General features: G+C 47.0%; 1 protein-coding gene, 2 long non-coding RNA genes and 1 other non-coding gene across 5 annotated transcripts in view; 3 read left to right on the top strand and 1 right to left on the bottom strand.

Moving 5' to 3' along the window:
• B4galnt2 (beta-1,4-N-acetyl-galactosaminyl transferase 2) overlaps positions 1–3,167 on the top strand; it is a 51,402-nt gene extending 48,235 nt beyond the window's left edge. Inside the window, exon 11 of one of the 2 annotated variants that reach the window (NM_008081.3) lies at positions 450–3,167. In NM_008081.3, coding sequence (NP_032107.1) covers positions 450–655 — 206 coding nt within the window. In that variant the 3' untranslated portion in view covers positions 656–3,167. The remainder of the gene's footprint in view (positions 1–449) is intronic. The other variant, XM_006532201.4, reaches the window with a different exon arrangement.
• Positions 3,168–5,679: 2,512 nt separating this feature from the next.
• 4833417C18Rik (RIKEN cDNA 4833417C18 gene) lies at positions 5,680–7,909 on the bottom strand. The gene is made up of 2 exons (NR_045187.1): positions 7,644–7,909; positions 5,680–6,732 (listed from the first exon to the last, which is right to left on the bottom strand). It is a non-coding gene; the product is annotated as an RIKEN cDNA 4833417C18 gene (long non-coding RNA).
• On the top strand, positions 7,483–7,554 carry n-TQttg6. The gene has a single exon. It is a non-coding gene; the product is annotated as a tRNA-Gln (tRNA).
• A 365-nt stretch (positions 7,910–8,274) lies between the features above and the next one.
• Positions 8,275–11,739, top strand: Gm38959. The gene is made up of 3 exons (XR_880173.3): positions 8,275–9,021; positions 10,501–10,595; positions 11,507–11,739. It is a non-coding gene; the product is annotated as a predicted gene, 38959 (long non-coding RNA).
• The last annotated feature ends 8,658 nt before the right edge of the window (positions 11,740–20,397 follow it).

Below are 20,397 nucleotides of genomic sequence, written 5' to 3'. Positions count from 1 at the left end.
GGGGAGTGGGGAAGGGGGTCCTCCTGGGAAACTCCTTCTTGATACCCCAGGGATCTTTCTTTCACCCCAGACTGTGGAACTCATGGTCCCTCTTGCCGCCCTCATCTCCCGGTGTCTCCCTATGCTGCCTCTGCCCACTTGAGACACGTTTCTCCGTCCTTCCCCGCAGCTCAGCCCTCTACCTTTCTCAGCTTCAGTCTTCTTTCAGAACGTCTTTTCCACCAAAAACTGCACTTAGGGACTGCCCTCTCCCTTCACCCCTTCCTCTCCAGAACCCACAGTCCCATTTAGTGGAACCCAGCGGACTTGACGCCCACTCTCCAATCTGAGAAACTGAGGTTATCTGTTTCTTTCCTTTCAGCTCCAGGGCTCCCTGTCCGGCGTGGGTGGGGAACCACAGCTGTCTGTCTTTAGCTTCCTTTTGTCTCCCGTTCCTCTTCTCTTTGCAGAGTTCTTTATTGATGGGCTGGGGAGACTGTTGGTGGGCTCTTGCCCGGGTGTAATTATAAACCACCAAGTAAGAACACCACCAAAGGATCCAAAGCTGGCTGCCTTGGAGAAGACTTATGACAAATACCGGGCCAACACCAATTCTGTGATCCAATTCAAGGTTGCACTCCAGTACTTCAAGAACCATCTCTACTGCTCCACTTAAAAAGTACCAAGACCAGGAATCGCAATAAACAGATTAGCGGCGGGCAACAAAAAAAATAGTAGGATTGGACATTGGAGGGTACCAAAAGCAGACTCCTAACAAGGGGAACAGGGAACAAAGAAGCTGGAAGCTGGAGCTAGGGTAGGACCCTGAAGTCGGCTCAGGACCCCCAAGACCAAATTCTCAGCACAGAGATTTATCTGCCCTAGAGAGAGAAAGGGCAGGGAATGAGACAAAGACAAGGGCTGGAAGGTGGTGGGGCACACCTTTAATCACAGCACTCCGGGGGCAGAAGCAGGTGGATCTCTGCGCATTTTGAGGACAGCCTGGTCTACAGAGAGAGTTCCAGGACAGCCAGGGCTACAGAGAAACTCTTATCTTAAAAAGGCAATAAGTTGATCTAAAATAATGTTATTTAAAGCCAGATGATAAGGTTGGTGTAGTGTTGTGATCCCAAAGCCCAGTAACTGAAGTAGGAGGATTGAGTTCAAGGCCAGCCTGGGCTATGTAACAGCCCATCTTTAAATGAGTGACTAGGGGGCTGGAGAGAGCTCAGTGCTTAAGAGCGATTAGGACAGAGGACCTAGATTGGCTCCCAGGACCCACATGATGAGTCACAACTTCATACCTGCAGTTTCAGGGAATTGGAAGCATCTGCTTACCTCCAAAGGCTCCTGCATATGAGTGGTGCATACATACACGCAGGCACACACATATGCACACAAAATACGCTTTAAAATAAATGAAGGAATGAGTGAATGGCTAAATATTAACCAAATAATTCCGATTTTATTTTGTCAAGACTGCCTGGCCTAGCACTCACTGTGTAAGACTGACCTCACACTCATGGCAATCCTCCTGTCTCCACTTCCCAGTGCTGAGGTATGAGGTGTGAACCACAATTTCTGGCTTGGATTTTTAAAAAGAATTTACACACACACACATACATACACACACACTGTAGCTGTCTTCAGACACATCAGAAAGGGCATCAGATCCCATTACAGATGGTTGTGAGCCACCATGTGGTTGCTGGGAATTGAACTCAGAACCTCTGGAAAAGCAGTCAGTGCTCTTAACTGATAAGCCATCTCTCTAGTCTCTAGCTTGATTTTTAAACTTTGACTTTTAAATATACTTATTCATTATAATTTTTTTTCTTTTTGAGACAGGGTTTCTCTGTGTAGCCCTGGCTGTCCTGGAACTCACTCTGTAGACCAGGCTGGCCTCGAACTCAGAAATCCGCCTGCCTCTGCCTCCCGAGGGCTGGGATTAAAGGCATGCACCACCATGCCCGGCTTATATTTTGATTTTAATGGGATATTAAGATGGATGTTAAGATTGTGAGCTTTCAACCCTGTCTCGGAAAACCAAAAAAAAAAAAAAAAAGAAAGAAAAGATTGTGAGCCTTCATGTGGTTGTTGGGGATAGAATCTCCACTCACTCCAGTCAACCCTGTTCTCAGTCCCTGCTAACTCCGGCCCAAAGATTTATTTATTATTATAATTATTATACGTAAGTACACTGTAGCTGACTTCAGACACACTAGAAGAGTGTCAGATCTCATTACCGGTAGTTGAGTCACCATGTAGTTGCGGGGACTTGAACTCAGGATCTTTGGAAGAGCAGTCCATCCTCTTACCCTCTGAGCCATCTCGCCAGCCCATTTCAACACTCTGAACATACTTACACTTTATTTTTTACTTCCTGAGGTAAATATTGCTCTGAGCTAGACCATAGAAAGCCAAACACCAGTGGGTAAGGAGGCGAGGAATGACATGCCAGCTAGTTGTGGTGTGGGCCTTTAATCCCAGCCTTGAATTCAGAGATCCTCTAGCCAGGGCTAGGCAGTGAGCTCTGTTTTGTTTTGTTTTGTTCTGTTTTCAGAACAAAACCAAAATCAGGGGCTGAGGAAATGGCTCAAAAGGTGAAGTGTTTGTTACCCAAGCATGAGGACTTGAGTTCAGATTCCCAGAAGTAAGGCATAGCTGCCAGTCTGTAACCCTGGGCATTCTCACAGCAAATGTTAACATCCTCCATTTTGACTGGGTTGTCGTTAGCATGCTCAAACACAGTCTTTTCTCTACTTCAAGATCTAGAACCATCTCTCCAGAAGAGAGAGAGAGAGACAGAGAGTGAGTTAGTTTCCTATGATCCAGTAACACCTCTTCCCCAGGAACACAGGATGTTCTAAAAGGACATCCATTCAACTCAAAGGGTTCAGGGACTCCCTGAAACCCACCAGACAGACTAGGCCCCCTCTTTTCCAAGTATATTAGCTGTGAAGACTGCTGAGAGGCACTCTCAGACAAGTTGAGCTGCCTGAAACAGACATTCTCTAACCTGTTGAGCTGTCTGCAAGTTGTACAGAGGGCTTCAAGTTTACAGCTTTTGTGACATGGTGAGCTTTCATGGTGCCGCTGTCTTTCGAGTCATTTGTGATCCTGCGGTAACCCCTCACCCATACTTCTGTCTGTAACCCCAATAAAACTCATCAGTCTGCTATACTGGACTCGGGTGGTGTGCTTATTTTGATCCGTCATTGGTTCCTGATTGGAGTGAGTACATGTTTGTCCCCATCTTCCCAAGGTTAGTGTCACATGGCAGGGTGATATTAAGAGTCTCTGAGCACAAAACTGGAACATTTCTTCCTTTGGGTCTTCCCGTGTCCCAAAGCAAGTGGCTCAGTGACCAAGTCTGTTAAAACATTAGCCACATTTAAAGACTATGAAGGCCCAGGGCCCACTCTTGAGACTGCCAGCCACATCAAGTGGAGTGAGAGGGCAGGTTAAAAAACAAAAAACAGAAACACAACGAACCCCCTTCCTGCTAATTCATACTGCAGTAAGCAAAGACAGGGAAGCAATCTTTTTTTTTTTTTTTTTTTTTGGTTTTTCCAGACAGGGTTTCTCTGTATAGCCCTGGCTGTCCTGGAACTCACTTTGTAGACCAGGCTGGCCTCGAACTCAAAAATCCACCTGCCTCTGCCTCCCAAGTGCTGGAATTAAAGGCGTGCACCACCATGCCCGGCTGGAAGCAATCTTTTAATGCCACCAGAGGAACACAAGTAGGGTTACAGTGAGTGTGCCAGTTCGATTAAGTTAAGAAAGAAGGTGTGGGGAATGCCTGGGACAAACCTGAGCATGGAGAAGTGGGGACACAAAGGCAGTCACTGTCACCTACACACTCGCTGTAGGGATATAATCCTCTTGAGAACCCATACCAGGCCAGTTGTGGTGACAATGTCTTCGATCTCTGGTCTACAGAGCCAGTTGTGGGGCAGGAGAGCTACAGAGCTATATAGTGAACCCTGGAAAGTGGACCGGGAGTGGGGGGGGGGGGCGGGGAGGGGAGGGGGAAATTATGCCAATGTGTCCTGTGCAGTCATGGGACCCTTTCGGAGGGTGGGGCAGGTCTCTATGTAGCCCTAGCTCTCCTGGAACTCACAGAGATGAGCCTGCTTGTGCCCACAGAGTGCTGGAATTAAAGCCATGTGCTACCACGCCCAGCTCACATGGCCTTTGTAAGAATGAAATAAGCGGGAAAATAAATGAGGTCTACAAATGCCTAGTGTTCAAGCACAGCCTTGAGGTACTGGGTTTCAGACCCAGGACAAGAGGCTGAGGTTTTGGTATTTTACCAAAGCAGACCTGGCCTCCAGGTTCTCCCAGCATCCCTCAGTCCCTACTTGAACTCTGCAGCCCAGAGGCTGGGCTTCTCCTCAGAGGTTCTTCACTATATAATCCAGACATTTTGTTTTGGTCTGGGCATCCTGTACCCCCAGCCCCCTCTGCATTTCTCTTCCCCCCTCCGCTCTGTCTCCTTGTCTGCACGGTGACCTCCCTGGTCTCATTTCTTGGGACTGGTGAACCTGCCTAAGAGCTGCCTCCAATAAACCTGCCTTTATACTTTAACTTGGCATGAGCTGGCTCATTTCATCGTCGGAGATAACCTATCAGGAATCTCAATGTCAGATGGGGTTAATTCTCAAAATGGAAACTCTGTAGTGTTCCTTCTGATAATATGCAAGAGCTACAAACTACTTTTCTTTTCTTCTTACTTTTTTGTTTGTTTGTTTGTTTTTGGAGACAGGGTTTCCCTGTACGATAATAGCCCAGCCCTGGCTGATCTGAAACTTATTCTGTAGACTGGACTCAAACTCGCCTGCCTCTGCCTCCAGAGTGTTCAGATTAAAGGCGTGCACACCGCCCGCCATGCACACCCACACTAGAAAATCTCTTATCCATTCACTCAGGGACAAACTGTCAGACTCTTACCAAATGAGCGCTTGGACTTGGACTAACTGCATTCGTGACTGCATGCACAGAAGAGGAATTTAGCAGAATAGTGGACAGCTCATAGCACTAGAAGGGGGTAGACAAAGCAAGCTCAGGGAAGTGGCCAAGAATCCAGGGACTGAGGCAACCAGGGGCCCAACAAGGCCAGTTTGCTTGGCATGTCACCTGAGAGGACAGTGGGCATGGCCTGGCTGCCTTACTGCACTGAGGTCAATGGTGTCGAAGACACCACCAGAACTGGATCCAGTTTTAAAATCTCTGGTTCCTGGGTGTCAGTTGTTGGACTGAGTTCAACTGGCCAAGCTAAAGATAGTCAGGCCGACGCACACAAACACACACGCTTACACACACACACACGCTTACACACACACACACGCTTACACACGGTCTTTCTTTCTCTCTCTCTCTCTCTCTCTCTCACACACACACACACACACACACACACACACACACAGAGCCTGGAGAATAAGTGTATGTACCTTGGACACAGTCTAGTGTCACCCAGACTTGCAAAAACATTGGATTTCTCAAGAAAGTGAGACAAGCTATTTTTGGATGTCAACTTGACTACATCTGAGATTAACTAAAGTCCAAAAATGGAGGGCATACCCGTGAGGGGCTTTTGCACAATTTGAAGTAGGAAGAGCCACTTCAAGTTCAGATCCTGAGGTAGGAAGTCACACTAGAGTATAGTATATACTCTATATTAATATACATTTATAATATATGATTACTTATATACAGAAATATTTATATTATATGTAATAGTCTATTATAATTAAATATATTCATCCCATAAGTTGCTATCCTATAGAACCCTAGTACAAGGTCACACAGCAAATAGACTGCACGGTACATAGCTCTTCTGTTTGCTTGTGTATAAGAAGTGAAAAGCGGGCTGGTAAGATGGCTCAGTGGTTAAGAGTGCCGACTGTTCTTCCTCAGGTCCCAGCGACTACATGGTGGCTCACAGCCATCCGTAGTGGAATCTGATGCCCTCTTCTGGAGTGTCTGAAGACAGCTACAGTGTACTTACATATAATAAATAAATAATAATAATAAAAAATTGTAAAAAAAAAAAAAAAAAAGAAGTGAAAAGCAGAGCTGTTTGGTTTGGTCTTTTGTCTCAATACATGTTTGGGGGCGGGTAAGTGGTGCCAGGGGACCTCTACAGAGTGGTGATCTGTAGGAAACAAGGTTGCTCAATTCAATACAATTAAGCAGCCAGTGTTGGTTCAAACTTTGCAAGCCTGACCCCAAGTAGTTTATTTGGTGAAAACTTACCTGGTGATAATTAACCCAATCACCTGTGCACAGCACAGCTTAGGACACCACTGCACTGGAACTCTTTGTAAAGTACATGTGACATCTTCCAGAAAGATAGTTTCTATAGACTGAGAAAAACATGCTCACCGATAAGAGTCCAGGGAGGAACTGGTGAGATCTCAGCCTATCAGTCTCAGGTCACAGGCCATTACCCACATCTGCTCCCAGCCTTCTGGGCAGAAGACACGTCATACATCTCTCTCACTAAACAGACATTCCTGTGTAGTTAACATTCCTGGTGTCCCTAGTGCTTATCTGAGCCTCGCACACAGGTTATTTCTTAAACTCTTGTAGAGGACTTATACAATAGCCATCATTATGGGGCCAAGCCTCACTATATTATAATAAACAATACATAGTCCAGAGCATCCTTGAAGCAGCCTCGAGGCACAGATGGATGTCCACTAGGGTAATGCTCCGAAGGTGAACTGCTGAGTCAAAGTGTTGACTGACCTGCAGAAACACATTTAGGGAAAATGAAAGACTAGACAGTGCAGAAGTGGGGATTTTGTTGTTGTTTTGCGGGATATGTGTGTGTGTGCGCGTGGTGTGTTGAATGGTGGGTGTCTGTTGTTAAAATTCTGACTGGGTTTTTCTAAGGATCGGCACACTAGAAGTTTCGGTAGTCCGGCCTTTTGAAGCGCGGGGGGAAGTGCTGAATTGGAAGCGCCAATCTCCCTACAGATAATTTGCATAGCGCGGAGCAGGGGCTGCGGCATCCACGTGCGGCGCACTCTCCAGCATCCCCGTCTGTACCCCAGGTTTCGTCCGGGGTTTGAACGGCTGTGCCACCACGTGCCAGTCCGCGTCCTTCCCCGCTGGGCCAAAGCGTCCTAGCCACAGCCCTCCTGATATAAACGCAGAAAACAAGTAGAAAGCCCAGGCTGCGTGCGCCGAACCTCCTGCCCGGAGTCCGGGACCGGAGCCGGCTTTCTCCGGACTTGGTCCGATCGGACGACCAGCCGCCCTCGAGACTTGGGGTCAAGAGCCGGGACCCTTGGAGGATCACCGGAAGAGGTGACAGACACCTCGGGGCCCATGAACGTTTGGAATTCGTAAGGACATGAGAATCTCGGTGGTTCCGTGTCTGCCCGCCATCGCGGCCACCGGCCACGGGCCCAAGCCAAGTGTAGCGAAGCTTAGAAAAGGTTGCCCAACGTCATGTGGCTTGAGAAGGCTGCCGGGCGCCTTAAGCCGCCAGCAGGTCCCATGGTGTAATGGTTAGCACTCTGGACTTTGAATCCAGCGATCCGAGTTCAAATCTCGGTGGGACCTCACTGAACCTTTTTTTGGCCTTAGAATCCCTGTTTTGGGGCCTGCAGGAAGTAGCAACCAACCCGAGCCTCCGCAGGGAATGCACTGACCTGTAGAATGGACGTTCAGCTTCCCTCCCTGTGTCTCAACACGATTACATTTCAGGAACAGCCTGGGCTGGGAGGCACTGCGCACGCGCGCCGAGTCGGGCGGAAAAATAAACGAGTTGATGGAAGACTGAACATAACTTTACCCAGGAGGGAAAACGAAAGAACCCGAAGGATCCCGAGGCTTTCCTGTCTGAGTACCGCTGCACACACCGCGCCTCGGAGTCCCCGCCCCCTACCCTCTGATTGGCTGCTGTGCAGAACGCGCGGTAGGATTGCTTTGTGAGCCGCGAATGAAGTGGCCGGACGGGGCCGGGGGGCGGGTAAGTGGTGCCAGGGGACCTCTGATTGGGTACAAGAGAGCGATTCCCCGAGGCTTGTGCGTTTAGGGGTCATAAACCCGTGTTTTGGTTCTGCATTGCTCACCCAGCGAGGTTGTGTTTCAATTAGACAACAGTCACTTAGTCAGGCTGGCAGGCGATCAGTACAGTTTCTCACCGTCCATGAGGTGTTTCTCCGAGAGAAGGGCAGGAATCGCTAAGGATTTCTTTAGCTGCATCGCGCCGCGGGTGGAAAATATGTACAGGGAGTATTGTATCTTCTTTGGATTAAGATCTGGGATTTGTGTTCGTCCCTGTGGGATAAATGACGAGGGAGCCTGCTGACGCATTATGGTCTCCCTACAGAGTGATTGGCACGGTGGCTATAGGTTCTCACCCTTGGGAGGATGCCATGGAAACCAAAAGGAGCCTCTCCCGACTCTCCGATTAATTCTCTAAGCATGCCTCTTGCAGACACAACCCACGCACTCTTTAAAACATCTGAATGGATCAGTTTGAATGAACCATCGCAACCTCAAAAAGATCAAGACGTGAGAGGAGGCACACTTGCGCTACCAGAAAATAAAGATGCTTGTTAACTGTACATTAAAGAAATTAAGATAATGTCTGGATGGATAAACATACCGATGGAACAGAATAGGGAAGCAAGATGCAGCCTCACCTTTATGCATAGTTTATAATAACAAAGGTGTCACAAATTTAAATAATAATAAAAGGTAGCACAACAGAGTTAGGGGAAAGGACCTACTTGACATCCTGCTGTGTGCTTGCTTATAGGGAAAGAATATGAAATCGGATTCTTGTTAACACTAAACACAGCAGAAAGTCCCAAGAGAATTGTTGACCTGAAAGTGACAGAAGCGGTGAGCTTGGCTGACGACATAGGGGAATGCCTACACCTCAGTTTAAACAAAGCCCGAATAAAACGCACAGACGAGGACTGTGCTACTCCAAGTACCATCAGAAGAGTGAAAATATCTGGGCCTGTTGCTCAATGGTGAACTGCAAGGCACTCAGGGCCTGGCATACTAAGAGAAAAGGTAAGCCACAGACTAGGGATATGCATGTGTAATGCATAAATAGCAAATAAATCTAAATAAATTCTCAAAGCCTGTAAGAAAACTGCCTGCCGAAAAATAGCAAAACCTGTGCTAGGGGCATAGCTCAGCAGGTAAAGAGCTTGCATGCAACCATGCTGGACCTGAGCTCCATCCACAGAACTCATGTCAGAGCTGGGCATGCTGGGGATTGTAGTCCTAATGCTGGGGAAGTGAAGGCAGAAGGGTCATTGGCCAGCCAATGAGAGAACCTGTCTTTAGAAAGAAAGAAAACACCTCACATTGACCCTGGCTTCCACATTCATACCAACATATGCACGCCTTTAATCCCAGCACTTGGAAGGCAGAGGCAGGCGGATTTCTGAGTTCGAGGCCAGCTTGGTCTACAGAGTGAGTTCCAAGACAGCTAGGGCTACACAGAGAAACCCTGTCTCGAAAAACCAAAAAAAAAAAAAAAAAAAAAAAAAGAGGAAAATAGCCTCAGACTTGAAAATAAGCTCACTATGTAGGATATCACTAAAGAGCTAAATCGGACAGGTCACACCCACCCGATGACAATGCTAAGTGTCTCCAAGAACATGGGATAAGGTGGGCAGGCAGGAGCATAGGTTAGCAGTAGAACACACATAGAGGTGAACACACACATGGGCCCTGGCCTGACACCTGCACATACATGGGTCCATTCACGTAGGCACAGATGTGTAAATAAGACAAAACCGACAGGTACTGCTCAGCATCATGGGACATCCCTGTATACCAATACCCGGTGTTGGAGTCGGGAAAAACCAAAACAACGCAAGCAGTCACAAAAGTCCAGCAAAGCAAGATCTTTATTGGAATTAGGCAACAAAAATCTGGCCAGTCAGGGACAGCAGCACATACTCAGACTGTCCAGGCTCAAAAAATAAGAGCCTTGGCTGTTCTTCCAGAGGACCTGGGTTTGATTCCCAGGACCTCCATGGTGCTCACAACTGTTCACAACTCCAGTTCCAGGGAACCAATGCTGTCTTCTCAGGCACTGCTTGCATACACATGGTAAACACACACACGCACACACACACACACACACACACACTCGCCAAAACACTCATACCCTTAAAAATAAGTCGCTCATTTGGTAGAGTGCTTGCTTAGCATGCAGAAAATCCCATGTTCATTCCCAGAGCATCTTTAGGAGGTGAAGGCAGGACAAAGATGTGTTCAAGGTCATCCTCAACTCTAATAGGGAGTTAAAAGCTGGCCTGGGATACAGCAGAGGCTGTCTCAAAAAATTGCAGCACTTGGGAGTCAAAGGCAGGCAAGATCTCTGTGAATCTGAGGGCTGCCTAGTCTACACAGTGAGTTCCAGAACATCCCAACTGTGCTGAAAGACCCTGTCTTCAAAATAAATAAGTAACAAAATAGTTAAAAGACTTTGTCTAAAACAAAACCGATCCAGCAATATGGTTTTGCTTTTACTAGACATATGGATGTATTTACAAGGCCAGGTGAAGTCTAGGTGTCATACAAAGACCTGGATAACAATCCATCCTCCTCAGTTGGCAAGATGCAGCCAGGTAAGCAATTTGAATGTATTAAGCCTCTTTGGTAAAAGAATAAACATGAGCCGGGCATGGTGGTGCACGCCTTTAATCCCAGCACTTGGGAGGCAGAGGCAGACGGATTTCTGAGTTCGAGGCCAGCCTGGTCTACAAAGTGAGTGCCAGGACAGCCAGGGCTACACAGAGAAAACCTGTCTCGAAAAACCAAAAAAAAAAAAAAAAGAATAACCATGGTGCCTTTGCCTGCCAGTGTTTCGAGAATTAGTAAAACACACAGAAAAGCCCTAGCTAGGTGTATTGTCACAACACGCAGAAAGGCCCTAGCTAGGTGTATTGTCACAGGCCTGTAATCCCTGTACTTGGAAGGTAGGATCAGCAGGCTCAGCAATGCAAGGTCATCGTCAGCTACACAGCAAGAGTGAGGACAGGGTGAGATTCTGTCAGAGAAAGAGGCTGGGAAGATGGCTGAGTGGGTGAAGTCACTTACCCCACACAAGCCTGGTGGCCTGCAAGCTGTATAGAGAGGAAAGACAGAGGTGGCTCCCAAAGGCTGTCCTCTAACCTCCACGCACACACATGACACACATTCACCTCGTCCCAACTCGACAGGCACACGAAGACACACACGTAATGTGAGAGAAGACAGAAACTTCTATCCATGTCTGAACCAGTCTGTGCTACGTCCAATAATGGTGACTTCTCGAAAGACAACCAAGATAGTGAAATTCTAGAAGCGCAAATACTAGAAAGAAGAAACAGTAATGCAATGGCGGGGAAAACTTAGAAAGCACAGACGGCTATTTAATGTATTTGCTTATGCGTTCGCAGTCTAGGTTGCGACAGAGGCAATGGGAACTCAGGGGTGGAAGTTCGAGGGGCAATTAGGAAGAGCACTCTGATGATTTTGCTGTTCATCAATGGTACAGCCCTGAGCGATGGAGCTTCTGGTGCCTAGAAATCTCCCGGAGAACTCGAAGACCCTGTCTGCTGTGGCGTCAGAGGTTTCTGCGCGTGGGAGGAGCCTGGGCACCACACATGGCATCTCAGGCCTTCTCAGCTTCCATTGGCAGGGAATCATCAGCTCCGGCTCAGAGCTTTCCTGGCCAAAGCTGTGGGAAGCCACATGTGCCGTTGCATAGTGGCACTGACTACTGCTGGCCACCACGCATAAGTTTGGACAAACAATCAATGTGTACAAATGCAGTAAAGTTTTTTGCAAACACTGCCTGGCCCGGGCATGATAATGAGGCTTTGGGAGTATAACCAATCAGATGTGAGACATGCAAATGAGGTATGATAATGAGGCTTTGTGAGGTACAGAGAGAGAGAGTAGCCAATCAGATGAGGAACATGCAAATGAGGCGTAGTGCATAACCAATCCGGGTGTGAGACACGCCTCTCCTAGGCCTATATAAGCAGCACCAGTTCTGGGCTCAGGGTCTTTTCGCCTCTGCAATCAAGCTCTCCCAATAAACGTGCAGAAGGATCCTGTTGCAGTGTAGTTCTTGCTGGTCGAGTCTGGCGCGCAAGACAAAGCTTTCAAATCAGTTTTCCAGGGGTTTCCTCCCTTTTGTTTTTGTTGGTTTGTTTGTTTTGTTTAGTCATTGGCCAACACGAACACACACACACACACTGAAATATAAGTTAAGAAACATGATCTGGGCTGGAAGCATGGTTCAGTGGTTAAGAGCATAAGAACACCCATTCCTCTTGCAGGAGCTCTGGGTTCGATTCTCAGCACCCACATGGTAGATCATGACCATCTGTAACTTCAGTTCCTGGAGGATCCAATGTCCTCTTCTGACTACCTTGGTACATGGATGGTGGTGGCACACCCCTTTGATCCCAGCACTTGGGAGGCAAAGGCAAGTATATCTCTGAGCTCAAGTCTAGTCTGATCTATAGAGTGAGTTCCAGGACATCCAGGGCTATACAGAGAAACCCTGTCTCCAAAAGCCAAAAACAAACAAACAAACAAACAAACAAAAACAAAACAAAACAAAAACCCACTAGTATTTCCCATTATCCCTCTGTTCTTTTTCAGGCTCCAGGTTCTCTGGTCCCATTTTCCCCTCTTCCTAGCCCCTGTAGCTTTGGGAGAAAGCCTCTCTTTTCTCACAACAGTCTGAGAAGTCCTTCCTCATGGTTTTCTTCCCAAGAATGGACATTGACTCATTTCCAGGAATGCACTAGAGGATCCCGCTGTAGCATGAGGTCCCAGTCTGAGTCACCAGCAGAGGGCAGCGCACTGGCACCAGCAAAGTTGCATTTAGATACTACCTTCCCGAAGCTGTCCCTTCCTTGTCTTGATTTCCACTTGCAGATAAGATAATGTATGTGCCCCACTTATCACACAGTCTAGCATGCTCGTAGTCTGTGAATTGCAGAACACAGACTCCTTTCATACCTGTTGGCCAGCAACTTTAAGGTCAATGAGGTTAAAGCAAGCCTTGACCTCTGCGCTCAATGAGTCTGAGATCCTTAAAAGAAAAAAGAAATTGGAGCTAGAGAGGCAACTGAGTGGCTAAGAGAGCTTGCTGCTCTGGCAGAGGACCCAGGTTCGATTCCCAGCATCCACATGGCAGGTTACAACTTCAGTTCCAGAGAATCCAATGCCCTCTTCTGGCTTCCATAGGCAACAGACATGTACACAGTGCATATAAGCAGAACACTTATACATGCAAAATTAAAAAGAAAAAATCCGTATTATTATTCTGTGGGGGATGATCTGTGCACAGCTTGCAGACGTGTGTGTGCATGGAATGGACGCTAGGTCAGAGGACAACTTTCAGGAGTCAGCTCTCTCCTACTGTGAATTCTTGGGCTTGAACTTGGGTAACCAGGCCTGTGTAGCAACGACTTTTATTTGTTGAGCCATCTCATCTTGATGAAAATATTAAAATTGAATCCCCTAATCCCAACCCCTGGAAGGCTGAGGCAGGAGGACATAGAGGCCAGTTTAGACTGTATAGCAAGTTGCAGGCCAACCTGGGATAAGTACTGAACACCTGTCTCAAAGCCAAAGCAAGGTGGGCATAGTAGTCCATGCCTTTAATCCCAGTTCTTGGAAGGCAGAGGCAGGTGGATCTCTGAGTTCCAGGCTAACCTAGTCTACAAAGCAAGGTCCGTGACAGCCAGGGCTATACAGAGAAACCTTGTCTAGCAACAAAAACAAACAACAAAAAAAGCCAAAACAACCAAGAAAGGCTTTAAATGAAGACCAACTTCTATAGAGAGAATGAACTAGAGACAGGGAAAGCCCTGAGCAGAAGGGGAGCCTCCAGGTAAGGGTCTTTAACTAAGGCTGTGGCAGAGGGAGGCAATAAAGTCTATGCAGATGAGTGTTTGAGAGCTTTAAAGCCATGGAGAATTAGTGTCGCTAGGAATTAGCACATCCCACAGTGGGTACAAGCCTATAATCTCAGTACTTGAGGAGCTGAGAGGGGAAGACCAATGTGATCACATCTAAGGCCATTCTCCACTACTTAGCATGTTAGAAGCTCACCCTGTCTCATTAGACCCCCTCTCGAAAAGAAAACAAGCATTTGAAACTTGAAGATGGCTTAGCCCAATATGACTTGAACAGGACTTGGAGACGCTGAAGAGCACGCCTCCTTCCTGGCTGAGGATCCTGGTCTCTGCTGGGCAGTCTCCACTTCTCTGACCCAACCACTCTCAGTACCCTTCACTGCCCTTCCTCCTCGGGCTGCCCTGAATTGCTGGGGTTCCTCCAAGCTGTGTCTGGCCGCCTTCTTTCAACCGTGCACAGCCCTCCCAAGCAATCTCAGTCACTCTTGGAAGATCAGCTGCCATTTGTCAGTGATTGGGATGGAGTAGGGCACAGAGATTAAGAGGAAGAGTGTAGGGGAATCTCTGGGAGAGTGTGTGGGAAGATTTTGGGGCAGGAGTTTGGGGGTGGATGAAGGGGTGGTTTGAGTGGGTTGGGTGAGTTGGAGAGCAGGGTGGGTTGGGGGTGCATGGCGGGTGGGGGATGGGAGGTGGAGAGGAGGGTGGCAGAGGATATCTGTACCTGTGGCATCACTGCTCACTCATCATCCAAGAAGGGAGCATCCTGGGTGCTTTCCTCTGTCTGTCCTTTCCTCTATTCCCTACCCCCACACCATTCTTTCTTCTAACCACATCTGGAAGGATGGCTGAATTATACTGCTGCTCTCAGGGTGGCCCTGAAAGTCCTTTCCACTTCCTTGGAAGTTTTAAGGGTTCTGGCCAGGTGGTCAAAGTCATGGAGCATGACTAAGGAGCTGAAGACAAAGAGATGTAGGCAGATGTTGAGACTAGACACTTAGGGGGGGCAGGTGAATCCAGAGACTGAAAACAGTAGGCAGTTCTCTAGTGACAGGTCACAGAGAGAACTGCAGATTGTCCCTACTGAAGTAGGCAGTGACTTGGGAGTTAGTGTTGCATTCTCCAATATCTGTGAACCATGGAGTATCTTCTAGACAGCCGAAATGTCTTAGACCATGTTGTCTTTAACCAAAAAAAACTTCGCAGAAAAAAAAAAAGACAGAAAAAGGAAGGCAATAGACTCAAGACAAATCCTAGAGCAGAAAAATCACAAGAGTGAAAACCTGGAGAAATCCAAAGTCTTGAGTTTAATAAATAGTGTTGTACTGATGCTAATGTCTTGCTTTTGTCTGTTCATTGTGTGTGTGTGTGTGTGTGTGTGTGTGTGTGTGTGTGTGTGTGTGTGTATCCATCCACTCATGTGCACACACTCAATAGCTCAGGCCCTCTCTGTGATGTCAGAGCAAACTCTCAAGGTTTGATCCTCTTCTTCTACCTTGTGGAGATCCCACTGAGGCTGCCAACCTTGGCAGCAGCCATCTTTTCTCAGTGACATATTTCTCCAGCCCCACTGTTGCTTGCTCCTTTGAGGCAGTGTCTCATTGTGCAGCCCTGGCTGGCCCGAAACTCACAATGTAGAACTTTCTGGCATCATGCTTGTTGGTAATTCTCCTGCCTCTTTTACCCACGTGATTGGGGTTTCAGGCTTGCACCACCATGCCCATTTCTTAATTTCTTTATTTTAATAAAGGTCATGGTCATACAAGAGGTTACCATTGGGCAGCTTGGGAAAGGGCATAGGGGAATTGTTTTATTTTGCAATTCTGCAATTTTTCTGTAAATCTAAAAATAGCTCAAAATAAAACCACTGAGCAGGGTAGGGACTGGGTGGAATGGAGCAGTGGGGGAAGTTTCAGTCAGGATGTCTTAAAAACAAGACAAGCTAGGCAGTGGTGGCACACACCTTTAATCCTAGCACTTGGGAGGCAGAGGCAGGTGAATTTCTGAGTTTGAGGCCAGCCTGGTCTACAGAGTGAGTTCCAGGACAGCCAGGGCTATACAGAGAAACCTTGCCTTGAAAAACCAAAAACCAACCAACCAACCAACCAAACAAACAAACAAACAAACAAAAACAAAAACAAACCAAAAAAAGACAAAACAAAAAACTAAATAAAACAAAACAAACAAATAAATAAAACCACAGAACGAAAAAATTCAAAAAGCCAAGAAGCTAATGGTGGTAGGGTTTGATGGCCTCGTGGTGTGTGATCAGAATCTGCCAGGAGTGGCTTTTGTAGTGTGGCGGGCAGATTTGGGAAAGACCCAGTGTAGTGTCCCAGCCTTGCTGGGTGACACCACTGTGCCCAGGCTGGGTGCCGTTGGAAGAACCGCCTGGTGTGCTCTGAGGAACCAATGGTACCCACCTCTCAGGGTTCAAACCCTCAGAGATGGAATTTACAAATGTTTATTACTCTGCCCAGCTTCCTGCCTTTCTCTCTCTCTCTCTCTCTCTGTGTCTTTGAGACAGGTTCTCAGTATAACACCCTGGTTGTCCTGAAACTCAATATGTAGGCCAGACTGGCCTTCAAAGTTACAGAGATCCCCCTGCTTCTGCCTCCTTAGTGCTGGAATCAAAGGTGTGTGCCAACATGCTGCCACAGGCCGCCTGCCTTTTTTAAAAACGTGTCTTTGTACTTGCAAGGACAAGCACTTACTGACAAGCCATCTCACCATCCCCTGCTTCTGTCCTTTTAACCTACTCGAATGAGGCTTGGGCACAAGAGGAAAGACACAGCGCCACAATTCCATTAAGAGGAAGATGTGCTCTGTGCTCAATTAGCTGGCATTGTTTATGGTGCTAGGGAAACAGAAGTTGTGTGTACACTTGTATAGTGTGTACACTTTAGTCAATTCCACATTCAAGAAGCTGGGGCAGGAGGATCTGGTGGTTAAGCGTAGCCTGAGCTACTGTGCTGGCTGGTTTTGTGTCAACTTGACACAAGCTGGAGTTATCACAGAGAAAAGAGCCTCCCTTGAGGAAATGCCTCCATGAGATCCAGATGTAAGGCATTTTCTCAATTAGTGATCAAGGGTGGGAGGGCCCATTGTGGGTGGTGCCATCCCTGGGCTGGTTCTAGGTTCTATAAGAAAGCAAGTTGAGGCTGGGTGTGGTGGCACACACCTTTAGTCTCAGCACTTGGGAGGCAAAGGCAGGCAAATTTCTGAGTTCGGGGCCAGCCTGGTGTACAGAGTGAGTTCCAGGACAGCCAGGGCTACACAGAGAAACCCTGTCTCCAAAAAAACCAAAACAAACCAAAACCAAAACAAAACAAAAAATAACTGGCTGCTCTCCAGAGAACTTCCGAGTCTTCCCAGGATGAAGCATCCAGCTTTGTGGACCAAGTAGCTACAATGTTACCAGCCTCTCTAGCATACAGATGGACACTTTTGGAATTCCCAGCCCTTATTCTATAAGCAAGCTAACAAATTCCCTTTGTACACAATCTATTAGATCAGTCCCTTTAGCTCACTCTCACTAACACAGCTGTCATTCATGAATATATGCTTTCCTCTCCACCAATCAGATGTCAAGATCTGTAAACTTTACTTCCCAAGGAAACTCTTCAAGCCGTCCCGGAAACTACCTACGGCCTTTGCTGTTTATCTTGTGTCTCCCCCAAGAACTATCAGTTCTTTCTTAGTTTTCTCCCCAACCTTCTCTTTCCACTTGCAATCTTGTCAAGAGCAAATTCCCACTAGGTATGGGGGTTCACACCTGTCATTCAGCACTGGGGAGGTGGAGGCAAGAAGTGTTGTTGTGAGTTTAAGGTCAGCCTGAGGGACTGTATGAGATTCTATTGCAAATAAGCAAGCAAGCAAGCAAGCAAGCAAACAAACAAACAGGAACATCAGTAACTGACATTCCCAGCAGATAAAGATGTGTAGCCCAACAATCAAGACCCTTCTGACCATCCAGTCCACCTCTAGGAGTATCCTAAGGGCCTAGGACTTCCTCTTGACATTCAATTCCAACCTGAATGCTCTTCCATTTAAAAGAAGAGCATTGGGGTTGGAGAGATGGTGCAGCAGATAAAAGCATTGATTGCTTTTCTGGAGGACTCAGTTTGGTTCCCAGAACAAATACGGTGGCTCACAACCATCTGAAACTCCAGTTCCAGGGAATGGTATGCCCTCTTCTGACCTCTGAGGGAAATAGGCATTCGAGTGGCACATGCGTGCATACATACACACATGCAAGCAAAATACTTATTTACATAAAACCAATAAATCTCAAAAAGCAAAACGTTAAAATACAACACGAGCTGGGCATGCAGACGCACACTTTTAGTCCCAACTCTCAGGCATCTAAATAGCAAGTTCCAGGCCGTCTAGAGCTACATAGTGAGTTCCTATCTCAAAAGAAAGGAAAATAACAATAACAAAACAAGTTTGAGAATAGCTGCATAGGCTCATACATTTGAATGCTTGGTCACCAGAGAGTTGAACAGATTAGAAGGATTAGGAGGTGTGGCCTCGTTGGAGAAGATGTGGCCTCATTGGAGGAAATGTGTCACTAGGGGTGGGCTTTAAGGTTTCAAAAGTCTACATCAGGCCGTGATGCCTGTGCTCTCTGCCTCCTGCCTGTGGATCGTGGTATAAAGTTCCCAGCTATTGCTCCAGCACCACGTATACAGCCATGCTCCCACCATGCTGATAATGGCTAACTCTAAAGCATAAGCCACCAACTAAATGCTTTCTTTTATTGGCCATGGTGCCTTTTCACAGCAAAAGAACAGTGACTAAGACGATATATATAACAAGAGTTCCACTAGGTACACTAGGTATCCCAAGCTAGCCTCAAAACAAACTGTCAATTTCCCCAATGCTGGAATTGCATGCTATGATGGTTTGTATATGCTTGGCCCAGGAAGTGGCACTATTAGGAGGTGTGGAGTAGGTGTGTCACTGTGGGCCTGGGCTTTATGACCCTAGTCCTAGCTGCCAGGAATCGAGTCTTCCACTAGCAGCCTTCAGGTGATAATAAAGAACTCTCAGCTCTGCCCGCACCATGCCTGCTTGGATGCTACCATGTTCTTGCCTTGATGATAATGGACTGAACCCCTGAATATATAAGCCAGCCCCGATTAAATGTTGTCCTGATAAGAGTTGCCTTGGCCATGGTGTCTGTTCATAGCAGTAAAACTCTAACTAAGACACCTGCCATCATGCCAGACACCATGGTTCTTCTTCCTCTCCTTTCTGTGACTCTGGGTGCAATGTTCTTTTCCCCACAAGTATCATCTCTCATCTATTCACAACACAAGCCTTCTATGCTCAGTTCTCCAAGGAATTCTTCTTCTCTCCCAGGACTCAGTGTGACCTTTCAGCTGGTCTCGGTAGCCCTCCTAGGAGTCCCTGTAACATCCCACAGACCTCTCTGATATTTCAGGGAGCACTCTGTAGTATGGATGCTTGTCTGTGGTTCCTTCAGACCATAACTCCTGGCTGACAAAGCTTCGGAGCTGTGTCTGTGATTATAGCCTCAGCCCTGAGCAGGACCTGACTCATCTATTAGCTGAGCCAGGTCCTTTGGCTGCTTAAAGACCTCAGTCAGCTTCTGTTTACCCTTAAGGTAAAGAAGTAAATCCCTCTTTTTAGACAGGGCGTCCCTGGAGTAGACCAGGCTATCCTGGAACACACTATGTAGCCCATGCTGGTCTTGAATTTGTCATCTTCTTCCCTCTTTCTCCCTAGTCTTGGCATTATAGTCATGGCATGTTCTACTATGCCCAAATTATAAAAACAATTCTTTAAAATTTGTAATTTATATTTTTCTTATTTATTTTTAATTGTGTGTGTGTGTATGTGTGCACACATGCACGTTCACATGTGAACATGAATGCATGCATACTCTTGGAGACCAGATATGTCAGATCCCCTGAAACTAGGGCTACACGTGGTTGTGAGCTTCCCAGTGTGGATGCTGGGAACTAAACTGGGTCCTGCAAAAGCAGCAGCACTCGTTCTTAACCACTGATCTCTCTCTCCAGCCGCTCATGAAGAAAATTTATAATTGATGTCCCAGAATGTCCCTTCAAGATTTTTCCTGGCTCTCCCTCTACGCTTCACCCCCCTTCCACTTCTTTACACTGGGCCCTTTTGCTGGTCTCGATTGCCTTGACCTTGTTGTTCATTGCCCTACAGTGCATCTGTTGTGTGCTTCTTCACCACCCTTGACTCTCCCAGACTGTGGCGTGACTATTGACTTCACTGCAAATTCTTTTAGGTTTTCTCTACCAAATTCCATGAAAATAAGAACCAGCTAGTTTTTCTCATGCTTCTGGATATATTGCCCTATGCATAACAGACACTCAATACATTATATAAACCATAAACAATGTAATTCTAACCCTACAGACTCTCTCTCTCTCTCTCTCTCTCTCTCTCCTTCCCTCCCTCTTGTCTTCAGGCCATCCCATCTATGGCAATTTTTTTTTTATTTTCCTTCCTA

This window comes from Mus musculus, chromosome 11 (genome assembly GCF_000001635.26).
Source record: "Mus musculus strain C57BL/6J chromosome 11, GRCm38.p6 C57BL/6J".
NCBI classification, from domain to species: Eukaryota; Metazoa; Chordata; class Mammalia; order Rodentia; family Muridae; genus Mus; species Mus musculus.
This window is presented reverse-complemented; position numbering and strand designations above follow the sequence as displayed.